The sequence below is a fragment of the Salmo salar genome, chromosome ssa06, assembly GCF_905237065.1.
Source record: "Salmo salar chromosome ssa06, Ssal_v3.1, whole genome shotgun sequence".
NCBI classification, from domain to species: Eukaryota; Metazoa; Chordata; class Actinopteri; order Salmoniformes; family Salmonidae; genus Salmo; species Salmo salar.
Window position 1 is genome coordinate 85,738,253 of NC_059447.1, and position 15,550 is coordinate 85,753,802.

A 15,550-nucleotide genomic window follows, 5' to 3' on the forward strand; every position below is an offset into this window, starting at 1 on the left:
TACTCCTGTTTACATGTATATATTATCATTAGTATCTATCTATTTATCCTGCTACTGGTCACTAGTACTCCTGTTTACATGTATATATTACCATTAGTATCTATCTATCTATCTATCCTGCTACTGGCCACTAGTACTCCTGTTTACATGTATATATTATCATTAGTATCTATTTATCCTGCTACTGGCCACTAGTACTCCTGTTTACATGTATATATTACCATTAGTATCTATTTATCCTGCTACTGGCCACTAGTACTCCTGTTTACATGTATATATTACCATTAGTATCTATCTATCCTGCTACTGGCCACTAGTACTCCTGTTTACATGTATATATTACCATTAGTATTTCTATCTATCCTGCTACTGGCCACTAGTACTCCTGTTTACATGTATATATTACCATTAGTATCTATCTATTCCTGCTACTGGTCACTAGTACTCCTGTTTACATGTATATATTACCATTAGTATCTATTTATCCTGCTACTAGTCACTAGTACTCCTGTTTACATGTATATATTACCATTAGTATCTATCTATTTATCCTGCTACTGGCCACTATTACTCCTGTTTACATGTATATATTACCATTAGTATCTATTTATCCTGCTACTGGTCACTAGTACTCCTGTTTACATGTATATATTACCATTAGTATCTATTTATCCTGCTACTGGCCACTAGTACTCCTGTTTACATGTATATATTACCATTAGTATGTATCTATTTATCCTGCTACTGGTCACTAGTACTCCTGTTTACATGTATATATTATCATTAGTATCTATCTATTTATCCTGCTACTGGTCACTAGTACTCCTGTTTACATGTATATATTACCATTAGTATCTATTTATCCTGCTACTGGCCACTAGTACTCCTGTTTACATGTATATATTACCATTAGTATCTATTTATCCTGCTACTAGTCACTAGTACTCCTGTTTACATGTATATATTATCATTAGTATGTATCTATTTATCCTGCTACTGGCCACTATTACTCCTGTTTACATGTATATATTACCATTAGTATCTATCTATCTATCTATCTATCTATCTATCTATCTATCTATCTATCTATCTATCTATCTATCTATCTATCTATCTATCTATCTATCTATCTATCTATCTATCTATCTATCTATCTATCTATCTATCTATCTATCTATCTATCTATCTATCTATCTATCTATCTATCTATCTATCCTGCTACTGGTCACTAGTACTCCTGTTTACATGTATATATTACCATTAGTATCTATCTATCTATCTATCCTGCTACTGGTCACTAGTACTCCTGTTTACATGTATATATTACCATTAGTATCTATCTATCTATCTATCCTGCTACTGGTCACTAGTACTCCTGTTTACATGTATATATTACCATTAGTATGTATCTATTTATCCTGCTACTGGTCACTAGTACTCCTGTTTACATGTATATATTACCATTAGTATCTATCTATTTATCCTGCTACTGGCCACTAGTACTCCTGTTTACATGTATATATTACCATTAGTATCTATCTATCCTGCTACTGGTCACTAGTACTCCTGTTTACATGTATATATTACCATTAGTATCTATCTATTTATCCTGCTACTGGTCACTAGTACTCCTGTTTACATGTATCTATTACCAATATCTATTTATCCTGCTACTCACTAGTACTCCTATCTACATGTATCTATTACCATTAGTATCTATCTATCTATCCTGCTACTGGTCACTAGTACTCCTGTTTACATGTATATATTACCATTAGTATATCTATCTATCCTGCTACTGGTCACTAGTACTCCTGTTTACATGTATATATTACCATAAGTATTTATATATTCCTGCTGCCAGTCACTTTTCAGCCCTGTTTACATGTACCTGTATATCCGCCTACACTGACACTCTTACACACACTAACACCCACACACTATCACCCACACACCCACACACTAACACCCACACACTATCACCCACACACCCACACACTAACATCCACACACCCACACACTAACACCCACACACCCACACACTAACACTAACACCCGCACACCCACACACTAACGTCCACACACCCACACACTAACACCCACACACCCACACACTAACACCCACACACCCACACACTAACACCCGCACACCCACACACTAACACCCACACACTAACACTAACACCCACACACTAACACTAACACCCACACACCCACACGCTAACACCCACACACTAACACCCACACACTAACACCCACACACTAACACTAACACCCACACACCCACACACTAACAGTAACACCCACACACTAACACCCACACACTAACACTCATACACCCACACACTAACACCTGCACACCCACACACTAACACCCACACACCCACACACTAACACCCACACACGAACACCCGCACACCACACACTAACACCCACACACTAACACCCGCACACTACACACTAACACCCGCACACTACACACTAACACCCACACACTAACACCCGCACACCCGCACACTACACACTAACACCACACACTAACACTACACACTAACACTAACACCCACACACTAACACTAACACACTAGTAGAATGGCGCCGGAGAGGATGGCTGAAGTTTAATGTGCTCCTAAACAACTGTGGTATTTTGTTAGTTTTTTTGTGTTGTTTGCAACTTATTTTTTTACTTATTTTGTACATAATGTTGCTGCTACCGTCTCTTATGACCAAAAATAACTTCTGGACATCAGAACAGCGATTACTCACCACGAACTGGAAGAAGCTTTTTCCTTTAACGAGTCCTACGAGAAGGATATACTGCTTTCTCGAGAACAGGCAAAAATCCCCATCAATTGCGTGAAGAAAAGACAGAGAAAAAGGGGGCGGAGGTCAGGCTGCCTTCTGAGAATTTGTAGGTGAGCGAGTAAACCCCCTCTACCATCCGTTCTATTGGCCAACGTGCAATCATTGGAAAATACTATCAAGATTATCCTACCAACGGGACATTAAAAACGGTAATATCTTATGTTTCACTGAGTCGTGGCTGAACGACGACACGGTTAATATAGAGCTGGCGGGATTTGCCATGCACCGGCAGGACAGAGAAGCTACGTCTGGTAAGACGAGGGGTGGGGATGTGTGTCTATTTGTCAATAACAGCTGGTGCACGATGTCTAATATTAAAGAAGTCTTGAGGTATTGCTCGCCTGAGGTAGAGTACCTTATGATAAGCTGTAGACCACACTATCTACCAAGAGAGTTCTCATCTATATTATTCGTAGCCATCTATTTAACACCACAATCCGATGCTGGCACTAAGACCGCACTCAACCAACTCTATACGGACATAAACAAGAAAATGCTTATCCAGAAGCGGCGCTCCTAGTGGCTGGGGACTTTAATGCAGGCAAACTTAATCCCTTTTACCTCATTTCTACCAGCATATCACATGTGCGACCAGAGGAAAACTCTAGATCACCTTTATTCCACACACAGAGATGCATACAAAGCTCTCCCCCGCCCTCCATTTGGCAAATCTGACCATAATTATATCCTCTTGATTCCTGCTTACAAGCAAAAACTAAAGCAGGAAGTACCAGTGACTCTCACAACCCTCTGGCTCAGTTGGTAGAGCATGGTGTTTGCAATGCCAGCATGGTGTGTGCAACGCCAGGGTTGTGGGTTCGATTCCCACGGGGGCCAGTACAATTTTTATTTTTATTTTTTTATAAATTTTTTTGTAAATGCATGAAATGAAATGAAATGTATGAATTCACCACTGTAAGTCGCTCTGGATAAGAGCGTCTGCTAACTGACTAAAATGTAAACGTAAAATGTCAATACGGAAGTGGTCAGATGACACGGACACTATGCTACAGGAATGTTTTGCTAGCACAGACTGGAATATGTTCTGGGATTTATCCAATTGCATTGAGGAGTGCACCACCTCAGTCATCGGCTTCATCATTCAGTGCATCGACGACGTCGTCCCCACAGTGACCGTACGTACATATCCCAACGAGAGGCCATGGATTACAGGCAACATCTGCATGGAGCTAAAGGCTAGAGCTGCCGCTTTCATGGAGCAGGACACTAATCCGCAATGCCCTCAGACAAACCATCAAACAAGCAAAGTGTCAATACAGGATTAAGATTGAATTCTACTACACTGGCTCTGATGCTCGTCGGATGTGGCAGGGCCTGAAAACTATTACGGACTACAAAGAGAAACCCAGACGCGAGCTGCTCAGTGATGCAAGACTACCAGACGAGCGAAATGTATTTTATACTCGCTTCGAGGCAAGCAACACTGAAACAAGCACGAGGGCACCAGCTGTTCTGGACGAGTGTGTGATATCGCTCTCTGTTGCCGATGTGAGTAAGACCTTTAAACAGGTCAACATTCACAAAGACAGTTTACCAGGACGTGTACTCAAAGCATGCGCGGACCAACTGGCAAGTGTCTTCACTGACATTTTCAACTTCTCCCTGACTGAGTCTGTAATACCTACATGTTTCAAGCAGACCACCATAGTCCCTGTGCCCAAGGAAGTGAAGGTAACCTGCCTAAATGATTACCACCCTGTAACACTCACGTCGGTAGCCATGAAGTGCTTTGAAAGGCTGGTCATGGCTCACGTCAACACCATCCTCCCGGATACCCTAGACCCACTCCAATTCACATAGCGCCCCAACAGATCCACTGATGACGCAATCTCAATCGCACTCCACACTGCCCTTTCTCACCTGGACAAAAGGAACACCTATGTGAGAATTTTGTTCATTGACTACAGCTCAGCGTTCAACACCATAGTGCCCATGAAGGTCATCACTAAGCTAAGGACCCTGGGACTAAACACGTCCCTCTGCAAATAGATCCTGGACGTCCTGATGGTACGCCCCCAGGTGGTAAGGGTAGGCAACAATACATCTGCCACGCTGATACTCAACACTGGGGCCCCACAAGGGTGTGTACTTAGTCCCCTCCCGTACTCCCTGTTCACCCACGACTGCGTGGCCAAACACAACTCCAAAACCATCATTAAGTTTCCTGACGACACAACAGTGGTAGGCCTGATCACCAACAACGATGAGACAGCCTATAGGGAGGAGGTCAGAGACCTGGTAGTGTGGTGCCAGGACAACAACCTCTCCCTCAATGTGAACAAGACAAAGCAGCTGATCGTGGACTACAGGAAAAGGCGGGCCTAACAGGCCCCCATTAACATCGACGGGGCTGTAGTGGTGCGGGTCGATAGTTTCAAGTTCCTTGCAAAAGTAGTCATCCCCCTTAGCATTTTTCCTATTTCGTTGCGTTACAACCTGTAATTTAAATTGACTTTTATTTGAATTTGATGTAATGGACATACACAAAATAGTCCAAATTGGTGAAGTGAAATGAGAAAAATTACTAGATTCAAAAAATTCTAAAACATAAAGAATGGAAATGTGGTGCGTGCATATGTATTCACCCCCTTTGCTATGAAGTCCCTAAATAAGATCTGGTGCAACCAATTGCCTTCAGAAGTCACATACTTAGTTAAATAAAGTCCACCTGTGTGCAATCTAAGTGTCACATGATCTGTCACATGATCTCAGTATATATACACCTGTTCTGAAAGGCCCCAGAGTCTGCAACACCACTAAGCAAGGGGCACCACCAAGCAAGCGGCACCATGAAGACCAAGGAGCTCTCCAAACAGGTCAGGGACAAAGTTGTGGAGAAATACAGACATATCAGGGTTGGGTTATAAAAAATATCAGAAACTTTGAACATCCCACGGAGCACCATTAAATCCATTATTAAAAAATGGAAAGAATATGGCACCACAACAAACCTGCCAAGAGAGGGCCGGCCACCAAAGCTCAGGGACAAGGCAAGGAGGGCATTAATCAGAGAGGCAACAAAGAGACGAAAGATAATCCTGAAGGAGCTCAAAGCTCCACAGCGGAGATTGGAGTATCTGTCCATAGGACCACTTTAATCCGTACACTCCACAGAGCTGGGCTTTACAGAAGAGTGGCCAAAAAAAAGCCATTGCTTAAAAAAAACTACAAGCAAACACGTTTGGTGTTTGCCAAAAGGCATGTGGGAGACTCCCCAAACGTATGGAAGAAGGTACTCTGGTCAGATGAGACTAGAATTGAGCTTTTTGGCCATCAAGGAAAACGCTATGTCTGGCGCAAACCCAACACCTCTCATCAACCCGAGAACAGCAACATCATGTTTTTCATCGGCAGGAACTGGGAAACTGGTCAGAATTGAAGGAATGATGGATGGCGCTAAATACAGGGAAATTCTTGAGGGAATCCTGTTTCAGTCTTTCAGAGATTTGAGACTGGGACAGAGGTTCACCTTCCAGCAGGACAATGACCCTAAGCATACTGCTAAAGCAACACTCGAGTGGTTTAAGGGGAAACATTTAAATGTCTTGGAATGGCCTAGTCAAAGGCCAGACCTCAATCCAATTGAGAATCTGTGGTATGACTTAAAGATTGCTGTACACCAGCGGAACCTATCCAACTTGAACGAGCTAGAGCAGTTTTGCCTTCAAGAATGGGCAAAGATCCTAGTGGCTAGATGTGCCAAGCTTATAGAGACATACCCCAAGAGACTTGCAGCTGTAATTGCTGCAAAAGGTGGCTCTACAAAGTATTGACTTTGGAGGGAGGTGAATAGTTATGCATGCTCAAGTTTTCTGTTTTTATGTCTTATTTCTTGTTTGTTTCACAATAAAAAATATGTTTCATCTTCAAAGTGGTAGGCATGTTGTGTAAATCAAATGATACAAACCCCCCAAAAAATCTATTTTAATTCCAGGTTGTAATAGGAAAAATTCCAAGGGGGGTGAATTCTTTCGTAAGCCACTGTATCTACCTCAATACTCCAGTATCCCTGCCTACAGTACATATCTACTTTCAATACTCCAGTATTTTCTGCCTACATGTACATATCTACCTCAATACTCCAGTATCCCTTCAGACATGTACATATCTACCTCAATACTCCAGTATCCCTTCACAACAGATATTTGGTACTGGCTATGACCCTTATTTCTCATTAGTTATACTATTTTGAATACTGCACTGTTGGGTAGGGCGTGCAAGTTAAGCATTTCGATGTACTTGTGTGTGTGTGTGACAAATGCAACTTGAAACTTGACTCAGCTGATCAGTAGAACAACATCCTTCTACCAACCCTGGAAATGACACGTTTTATACGTCCTGCCTCTTCCCTTGGCTCCTGTACAACATTCCTATTGTGGTGGTACATAACATGACTTTGGAGAAGAAGAAAAAATTCAATTCAGTTAAATCTACACTCTTAGAAAAAAGGTTTCCAAAAAGGTTATTTGTCTGTCCCCATAGGAGAACGCTTTGAATAAACTTTTGTTTCCATGTAGATCCCTCTGTAGAAAGGGTTCTTCATGGAACCCAAAAGGGTTCTAACTGGAACCAAAAGGGTTCTACCTGGAACCAAAAGGGTTCTTCAAAAGGTTATTCAGTGGGACAGCCGAATAACTATTCTAGTTTCTATACAGCATGTTTTTTTCTAAGAGTGTACACACCTTGGCCGCCTCGGATCTTACAGCACGCCCCCCCCCCCCTTAACAAAAAAATATTTATTTTGACTTGCATTTTGTTTGTAGCTTAACATAATAACTGAGAGACAGACTATTAGCAATCTTTCTTGGATGGGCATGATGAGGAGAACTGCAGCTCTATCAACAGGGTTCATCTGTATGCACACATAGTGGTCACCTCTTGTAAAGCACAACCAGCTTTCCCCCAGCCTAATCAACCACTGATTTCCCATGGCAGAAGTCCAGACATTTTCTTAGAGCAAATGGCATATTGTAAAAATAAAATAGGAGCCCTAGAGAGTGAAAGAGTTGTAACTCACAGGATGTGGAGAATACACATATTGACTAGATTTGAAATAATAATTAATTCCTTCTTTCTCCAGGCAACCTGAAGGACAATGGCTAGCTGGGCTCAGACATGCACTGTATTTATCTATAATAACTGTATTTATAAAACTCTGGTATCTCCCCCACTCTCTCTAGCCGATATGGTCTTGTCTCCCACACCATGGCTAGCTGGGCTCAGAAATGCACTGTATCTATCTATAATATCTGTATGTGTAAAACACTGGTATCTCCCCTCAGCCAACCTGAAGGAGTTGATCAGCCAGACCATGGCTAGCTGGGCTCAGGAGTGCAGCATCCAGGACCCAGAGCTGGTTCGTGTGATGTTCAGCCTGCTGAGACGTCAGTACGACGGCATTGGAGCGCTGCTCAGGGCCATGAAGAAGAGTATGTACTTGATCCTTGTGTCACGTCAATTGAGTGACTCCGAGACTGATTCTGATAGTTTGACCTAATCGTCCAGAGTCTTATCTTTTACTATTTTGTTGTTCATCTTTCATAAGACAATTGCAGTTAAACATGGACAAAGCCATACAGATTGCAAATGTAACTTTTGTCCCTTACTATTACCAGGTTACACCATCTCTGCTGTGTCAGTACAGGACTGTGTCAACCTCCTGGCCTCTCTGGGCCAGATCAGATCACTGCTGTCTGTACGCATGGGGAAAGAAGAGGAGAAACTCATGATCGACGGACTGGGGTGAGAGAGGAGAGGAGGTGTGTGTGTGTGCATTTAACATTACTGTAATGATCCATACATCCACAGTATTGCTCAATGCACACACACTAAGGTTGTTTGATCTGGTTTAGTTCAACTATAGAACAACTGTTAGCTCAGATAATTAGCTGGCCTCTGTGTGTTTGCAGTGACATAATGAACAACAAGGTGTTCTACCAGCACCCCAACCTAATGAGAGTCCTGGGGATGCATGAGACTGTCATGGAGGTGATGGTCAACGTGCTGGGAGGAGACAAGTCACAGGTACTGTACCTCATTAGTCTAAAGAGACAAGTCACAGGTACTGTACCTCAATAGTCTAAAGAGGAGACAAGTCACAGGTACTGTACCTCAATAGTCTAAAGAGACAAGTCACAGGTACTGTACCTCAATAGTCTAAAGAGACAAGTCACAGGTACTGTACCTCAATAGTCTAAAGAGGAGACAAGTCACAGGTACTGTACCTCAATAGTCTAAAGAGGAGACAAGTCACAGGTACTGTACCTCAATAGTCTAAAGAGGAGACAAGTCACAGGTACTGTACCTCAATAGTCTAAAGAGGAGACAAGTCACAGGTACTGTACCTCAATAGTCTAAAGAGGAGACAAGTCACAGGTACTGTACCTCAATAGTCTAAAGAGACAAGTCACAGGTACTGTACCTCAATAGTCTAAAGAGACAAGTCACAGGTACTGTACCTCAATAGTCTAAAGAGGAGACAAGTCACAGGTACTGTACCTCAATAGTCTAAAGAGGAGACAAGTCACAGGTACTGTACCTCAATAGTCTAAAGAGACAAGTCACAGGTACTGTACCTCAATAGTCTAAAGAGGAGACAAGTCACAGGTACTGTACCTCATTAGTCTAAAGAGGAGACAAGTCACAGGTACTGTACCTCATTAGACTAAAGAGGAGACAAGTCACAGGTACTGTACCTCAATAGTCTAAAGAGACAACTCACAGGTACTGTACCTCAATAGTCTAAAGAGGAGACAAGTCACAGGTACTGTACCTCAATAGTCTAAAGAGGAGACAAGTCACAGGTACTGTACCTCAATAGTCTAAAGAGGAGACAAGTCACAGGTACTGTACCTCAATAGTCTAAAGAGACAAGTCACAGGTACTGTACCTCATTAGTCTAAAGAGGAGACAAGTCACAGGTACTGTACCTCAATAGTCTAAAGAGGAGACAAGTCACAGGTACTGTACCTCAATAGTCTAAAGAGGAGACAAGTCACAGGTACTGTACCTCAATAGTCTAAAGAGACACGTCACAGGTACTGTACCTCATTAGTCTAAAGAGGAGACAAGTCACAGGTACTGTACCTCATTAGTCTAAAGAGACAAGTCACAGGTACTGTACCTCATTAGTCTAAAGAGGAGACAAGTCACAGGTACTGTACCTCAATAGTCTAAAGAGGAGACAAGTCACAGGTACTGTACCTCAATAGTCTAAAGAGGAGACAAGTCACAGGTACTGTACCTCAATAGTCTAAAGAGACAAGTCACAGGTACTGTACCTCATTAGTCTAAAGAGGAGACAAGTCACAGGTACTGTACCTCATTAGTCTAAAGAGGAGACAAGTCACAGGTACTGTACCTCAATAGTCTAAAGAGGAGACAAGTCACAGGTACTGTACCTCAATAGTCTAAAGAGACAAGTCACAGGTACTGTACCTCATTAGTCTAAAGATATATTCTCTCCTCGTCTAGTTTCAGTACTGGACTGATGTGAATACATTAAGATATAAAGGGGGAACATAGGTACATTCAATTTAATTCATGAGTTGAATCAAAATGTTTAAATCCTTTCTCATCAAATCAAGCTTTATTTAAATAACACATTTCAGACACAAATGCACCACAATGCTTTTCACAGAAATAAATAAATAAACAATGAAAGTAAAAACTAAAATACACAAGAACCATAAGGAGATGAAAAAACGAAAGAATAACATTTTAAAACTAAAGGACAAAAAAAATAACTCTGAGGAAATGCAAAGCTAAAAAGGTGTGTTTTAAGATCTGTTTGAAATAATGTCCACAGTTTCATCCCCCCTCAGGTTCTCTGACAGGCTATTCCAGAGGCTGGGGGCATAGTAACTAAAGGCTGTCTCTCCATGTCTCTTGGTCCTAGGCTTTAGGAAAGTTATAAGGCCAGTGCCAGAGGACCTGAGGGACCTACTGGGTACATAACTTAAAAACATGTCTGACATGTACTGGGGTGCACAATCGTGGATTGATTTAAAACCAATAGAATAATGTTAAAATGAATTGTAAATCTCACAGACAGCCAGTGCAGAGACTTTATAACTGATGTAATGTGTGCTCTCTGTCTAGTCTTGGTCAGTACCCGAGCTGTAGCGTTCTCTATGATTTGGAGTTGACCAATGGCTTTCTTGGGTTGACCAGACAGGAGAGTATTACAGTAGTCAAGCCTGCTTATAAATAAAGCATGGATGAGTCTCTCTGTATCAGCCTGAGAAATGGTGGCACCTAAGATTATGGTCCGTGTACATTTTGATCCTTTGTTTTCCGAGTGAAAACGGAGCAATCGGGAAGTGAAAATGTCCGGTTTACCTGTTTTTGAATAAAAAGTTTTTAAAAAATGCTTGTTTTTACATATAAAACTGTAAAAACATCTTGATATTTCGCTGTTCAAATCTAGGTGGGGTTAAATGTGGAATGCCTGGTCATGTACACAGCTAACACTTCCTGTCCTTTCAAAATAGGAGGTAACCTTTCTAACTCCAGTCTATGAAGCTATGAATCTATTACCTATTAATGAATTGATTAATAGCTGCCCATACCATGCCACAGTGCCAAGATAAGGTATATTTTATTATAATTTTATCCAAGTGTATGACTACTGTTTGTCTGGGTAGGATCCAAGGAGAACCCAAGGAGATCCCAAGGGGATCAAAATAGCTGTGATGTAAACAGCCATGCAGGGGCTGTACTGTCAGGTCTATCTGTAACATGAATCCCATGTCCCAGATCCCAGGAAAGTTAATATGTTATGAGGCAGTCCCTAGCCATCAGCACATATAGGGATCCTACCCAAGATCAACCACTCAGTACCCAGAAGGAGAGAGTAAGGAGATACAGGGGAGTTGGGCAGGACATGTAAGGGGGTAAGGGTAGGTAGAGGGGTGCTGGAGGGGCATGTCCAGGAGAGGGTTGGAGGGGGTACAGGTCTGGTAATGTGATGTGAGGGGTAGAGGAGCAGGGACTCTCATGCCAGTCCTTTTTGGGATGTGCTGTAAGACTGGGGTATGATTTAATACTACTGTCTGTGCCAACAGCCAAACATGAGCTGAACCACGTCATGCATCCCCAGACAGCCTGAGTGACAGACAAACAGACCGACCGCAAGCCGTCATATCTGGTTGGCAATCTCATTCGTCAGGACCAGTAACATGAATTCCTGCACTGTTGGCCGATACTTGATCTGTCCAGGTCGTTTACAGTGTGTTTGTGCGTGTGTGTGTGTGCGTGTGCGTGTGTGTGTGTGTGTGTGTGTGTGTGTGTGTGTGTGTGTGTGTGTGTGTGTGTGTGTGTGTGTGTGTGTGTGTGTGTGTGTGTGTGTGTGTGTGTGTGTGTGAGAGTGTATGTCAGTGTGTGTGTGTGTGTGTGTGTGTGTGTGTGTGTGTGTGCCTTTGTGTGTGTATTCAGTGCCCCATATGGACCACCAAAGTCATTGCTTGTAAGCAGGTTTAAGCATATGTCAGATTTACAGTTTGTTGTGAAGGACTGTCTTGTAATGTTGTCAACGGTCCTTTGAGCTGGGGGGGGCTGTTTTCAACGATGTTGATTCAATAACATGACAAAAGCTCCATTCTAACTTGTGATCTCTCAAACAGACACATTCTAGATCTTGGTCACTCTCTAGGACATATCTCCCATTCTCTCTAGGACATATCTCCCATTCTCTCTAGGACATATCTCCCATTCTCTCTAGGACGTATCTCTCATTGTCTCTAGGACATATCTCCCATTCTCTCTAGGACATATCTCCCATTCTCTCTAGGACATATCTCCCATTCTCTCTAGGACATATCTCCCATTCTCTCTAGGACATATCTCCCATTCTCTCTAGGACATATCTCCCATTCTCTCTAGGACATATCTCCTATTCTCTCTAGGACATATCTCCCATTCTCTCTAGGACATATCTCCCATTCTCTCTAGGACATATCTCCCATTCTCTCTAGGACATATCTCTCATTCTCTCTAGGACATATCTCCCATTCTCTCTAGGACATATCTCCCATTCTCTCTAGGACATATCTCCCATTCTCTCTAGGACGTATCTCTCATTCTCTCTAGGACATATCTCCCATTCTCTCTAGGACATATCTCCCATTCTCTCTAGGACATATCTCCCATTCTCTCTAGGACATATCTCCCATTCTCTCTAGGACATATCTCCCATTCTCTCTAGGACATATCTCCCATTCTCTCTAGGACATATCTCCTATTCTCTCTAGGACATATCTCCCATTCTCTCTAGGACATATCTCCTATTCTCTCTAGGACATATCTCCCATTCTCTCTAGGACATATCTCCCATTCTCTCTAGGACATATCTCCTATTCTCTCTAGGACATATCTCCCATTCTCTCTAGGACATATCTCCCATTCTCTCTAGGACATATCTCCTATTCTCTCTAGGACATATCTCCCATTCTCTCTAGGACATATCTCCCATTCTCTCTAGGACATATCTCCCATTCTCTCTAGGACATATCTCCTATTGACAAGTTACTTTCAGATTTATTAAAGCTTTAAACTACATAAAAGTTACTTGGCCCTAGTTTTCTGGGGGGGGGAACATAAGATAAACAATATATTTTTTTTCTGTCATAACAAATAGACTAATAATGTAATGTTCTTTAATGAACAAAAATGAAAACGCAACATGCAACAATTTCAACGATAATACTCAATCACAGTTCATATAAGGAAATGAGTCAATTGAAATGCACTGTAAAGTCATTATGCCCTAATCTATGGATTTCACATGACTGGGCAGGGACACAGCCACGGGTGGGCCTGGGAGGGCATATGCCCACCCAATGGGGAGCCAGGCCCAGACAATCAGAATGAGTTTTTCACCACAAAGGGCTTTATTACAGACAGAAATACTCCCCAGTTTCATCAGCTGTCCATGTGGCTGGTCTCAGACGATGCTACAGGTGAAGAAGCCAGATATGGAGGTCCTGGGTTGGCATGGTTACATGTGGTTTGTGGTTGAGACCGGGGGGGACCAACTGCCAAATTCTCTAAAATGACGTTGGAGGCAGATTATGGTATAGAAATAAACATTCATTTCTCTGGCAACAGCTCTGGTGGACATTTCTGCAGTCAGCATGCAAGTTGCACGCTCCTTCAAAACTTGAAAGATCTGTGACATTGTGTTGTGTGACAAAACTGCACATTTTAAAGTGGCCTTTAATTGTCCCCAGCACAAGGTGCACATGTGTGATGATCATGTTGTTTAATCAGCTTCTTGATATGCCACACCTGTCAGGTGGATGGATTATCTTGGCAAAGGAGAAATTCTCACTAACAGGGATGTAAACAAATTTGTGCACAACATTTTTGAGAAATAAGGTTTGTGTGCGTATGGAACATTTCTGGGATGTTTTATTTTAGCTCATGAAACATGGGACCAACACTTTACCTGTTGTGTTTATAGTTTTGTTCAGTATATTATATGGTTAAAAGTTATGTTTCCCTCTCTCTTTTTAGGAGATAGCGTTCCCCAAGATGGTCGCCAGCTGCTGTCGGTTCCTGTGTTACTTTTGTCGTATCAGTCGACAGAACCAGAAGGCCATGTTTGACCACCTCAGCTACCTACTGGAGAACAGCTCTGTCGGACTGGGTGGGTAACAGGAGAGAGGGGAAGGTGGCGCAGAGAGAGAGAGAGAGAGGGAGGGAGGGAGGGAGGGAGAGAGAGAGAGAGAGAGAGAGAGAGAGAACCCCAGCAGCCTACTGGAGAACAGCAGAGTTGGAATGCTCTGTCACTGTTCTTCTAACAAGAAGGGTATGAAGGAGGGCATAGTGAGAGAGGACATACATATGGAAGAGAGGAGAGAGGGAATGGTGGCAGAGAGAGAGAAAGTGCACAGGAAACAAACAACAGCAGTATGGACCTGGCCTGGGTTATGGACCTGGTCTGGGTTATCGGCCTGGTCTTTGTTATGGACCTGGTCTGGGTTATCGGCCTGGTCTTTGTTATGGACCTGGTCTGGGTTATCGGCCTGGTCTGGGTTATGGGCCTGGCTTATGGACCTGGTCTGGGTTATCGGCCTGGTCTGGGTTATGGGCCTGGGTTATGGACCTGGTCTGGGTTATCGGCCTGGTCTGGGTTATCGGCCTGGGTTATGGACCTGGTCTGGGTTATGGACCTGGTCTGGGTTATCGGCCTGGGTTATGGACCTGGTCTGGGTTATCGGCTTGGCCTGGGTTATGGACCTGGTCTGGGTTATGGACCTGGCCTGGGTTATCGGCCTAGTCTGGGTTATCGGCCTGGCCTAAGTTATGGACCTGGTCTGGGTTATCGGCCTGGCCTGGGTTATCGGCCTGGTCTGGGTTATGGCCTGGGTTATGGACCTGGTCTGGGTTATCGGCCTGGTCTTGGTTATGGACCTGGTCTGGGTTATCGGCCTGGTCTGGGTTATGGGCCTGGTCTGGGCTTTGGGCCTGGTCTGGGTTATCGGCCTGGTCTGGGTTATGGACCTTGTCTAGGTTATGGGCCTTGTCTGGGTTTTGGGCCTGGTCTGGGTTATCGGCCTGGTCTGGGTTTTGGGCCTGGTCTGGGTTATCGGCCTGGTCTGGGTTATGGACCTGGACTGGGTTATGGACCTGGTCTGGGTTATGGGCCTGGGTTATGGACCTG

General features: G+C 43.1%; 1 protein-coding gene across 5 annotated transcripts in view; it reads left to right on the top strand.

Moving 5' to 3' along the window:
- The window catches only part of LOC106608253 (ryanodine receptor 3), a 288,745-nt gene that overhangs the window by 148,502 nt on the left and 124,693 nt on the right, over window positions 1-15,550 (top strand). For all 5 annotated transcript variants that reach the window (XR_006770345.1, XM_045721102.1, XM_045721103.1 and 2 more), the window contains 4 exons: window positions 8,169-8,315; window positions 8,502-8,628; window positions 8,796-8,910; window positions 14,401-14,533. Coding sequence is in view for 4 of the 5 variants with exons in the window: in XM_045721102.1 (XP_045577058.1) it covers window positions 8,169-8,315; window positions 8,502-8,628; window positions 8,796-8,910; window positions 14,401-14,533 (522 nt within the window). In the remaining variant the exon portion in view is untranslated. The remainder of the gene's footprint in view (window positions 1-8,168; window positions 8,316-8,501; window positions 8,629-8,795; window positions 8,911-14,400; window positions 14,534-15,550) is intronic.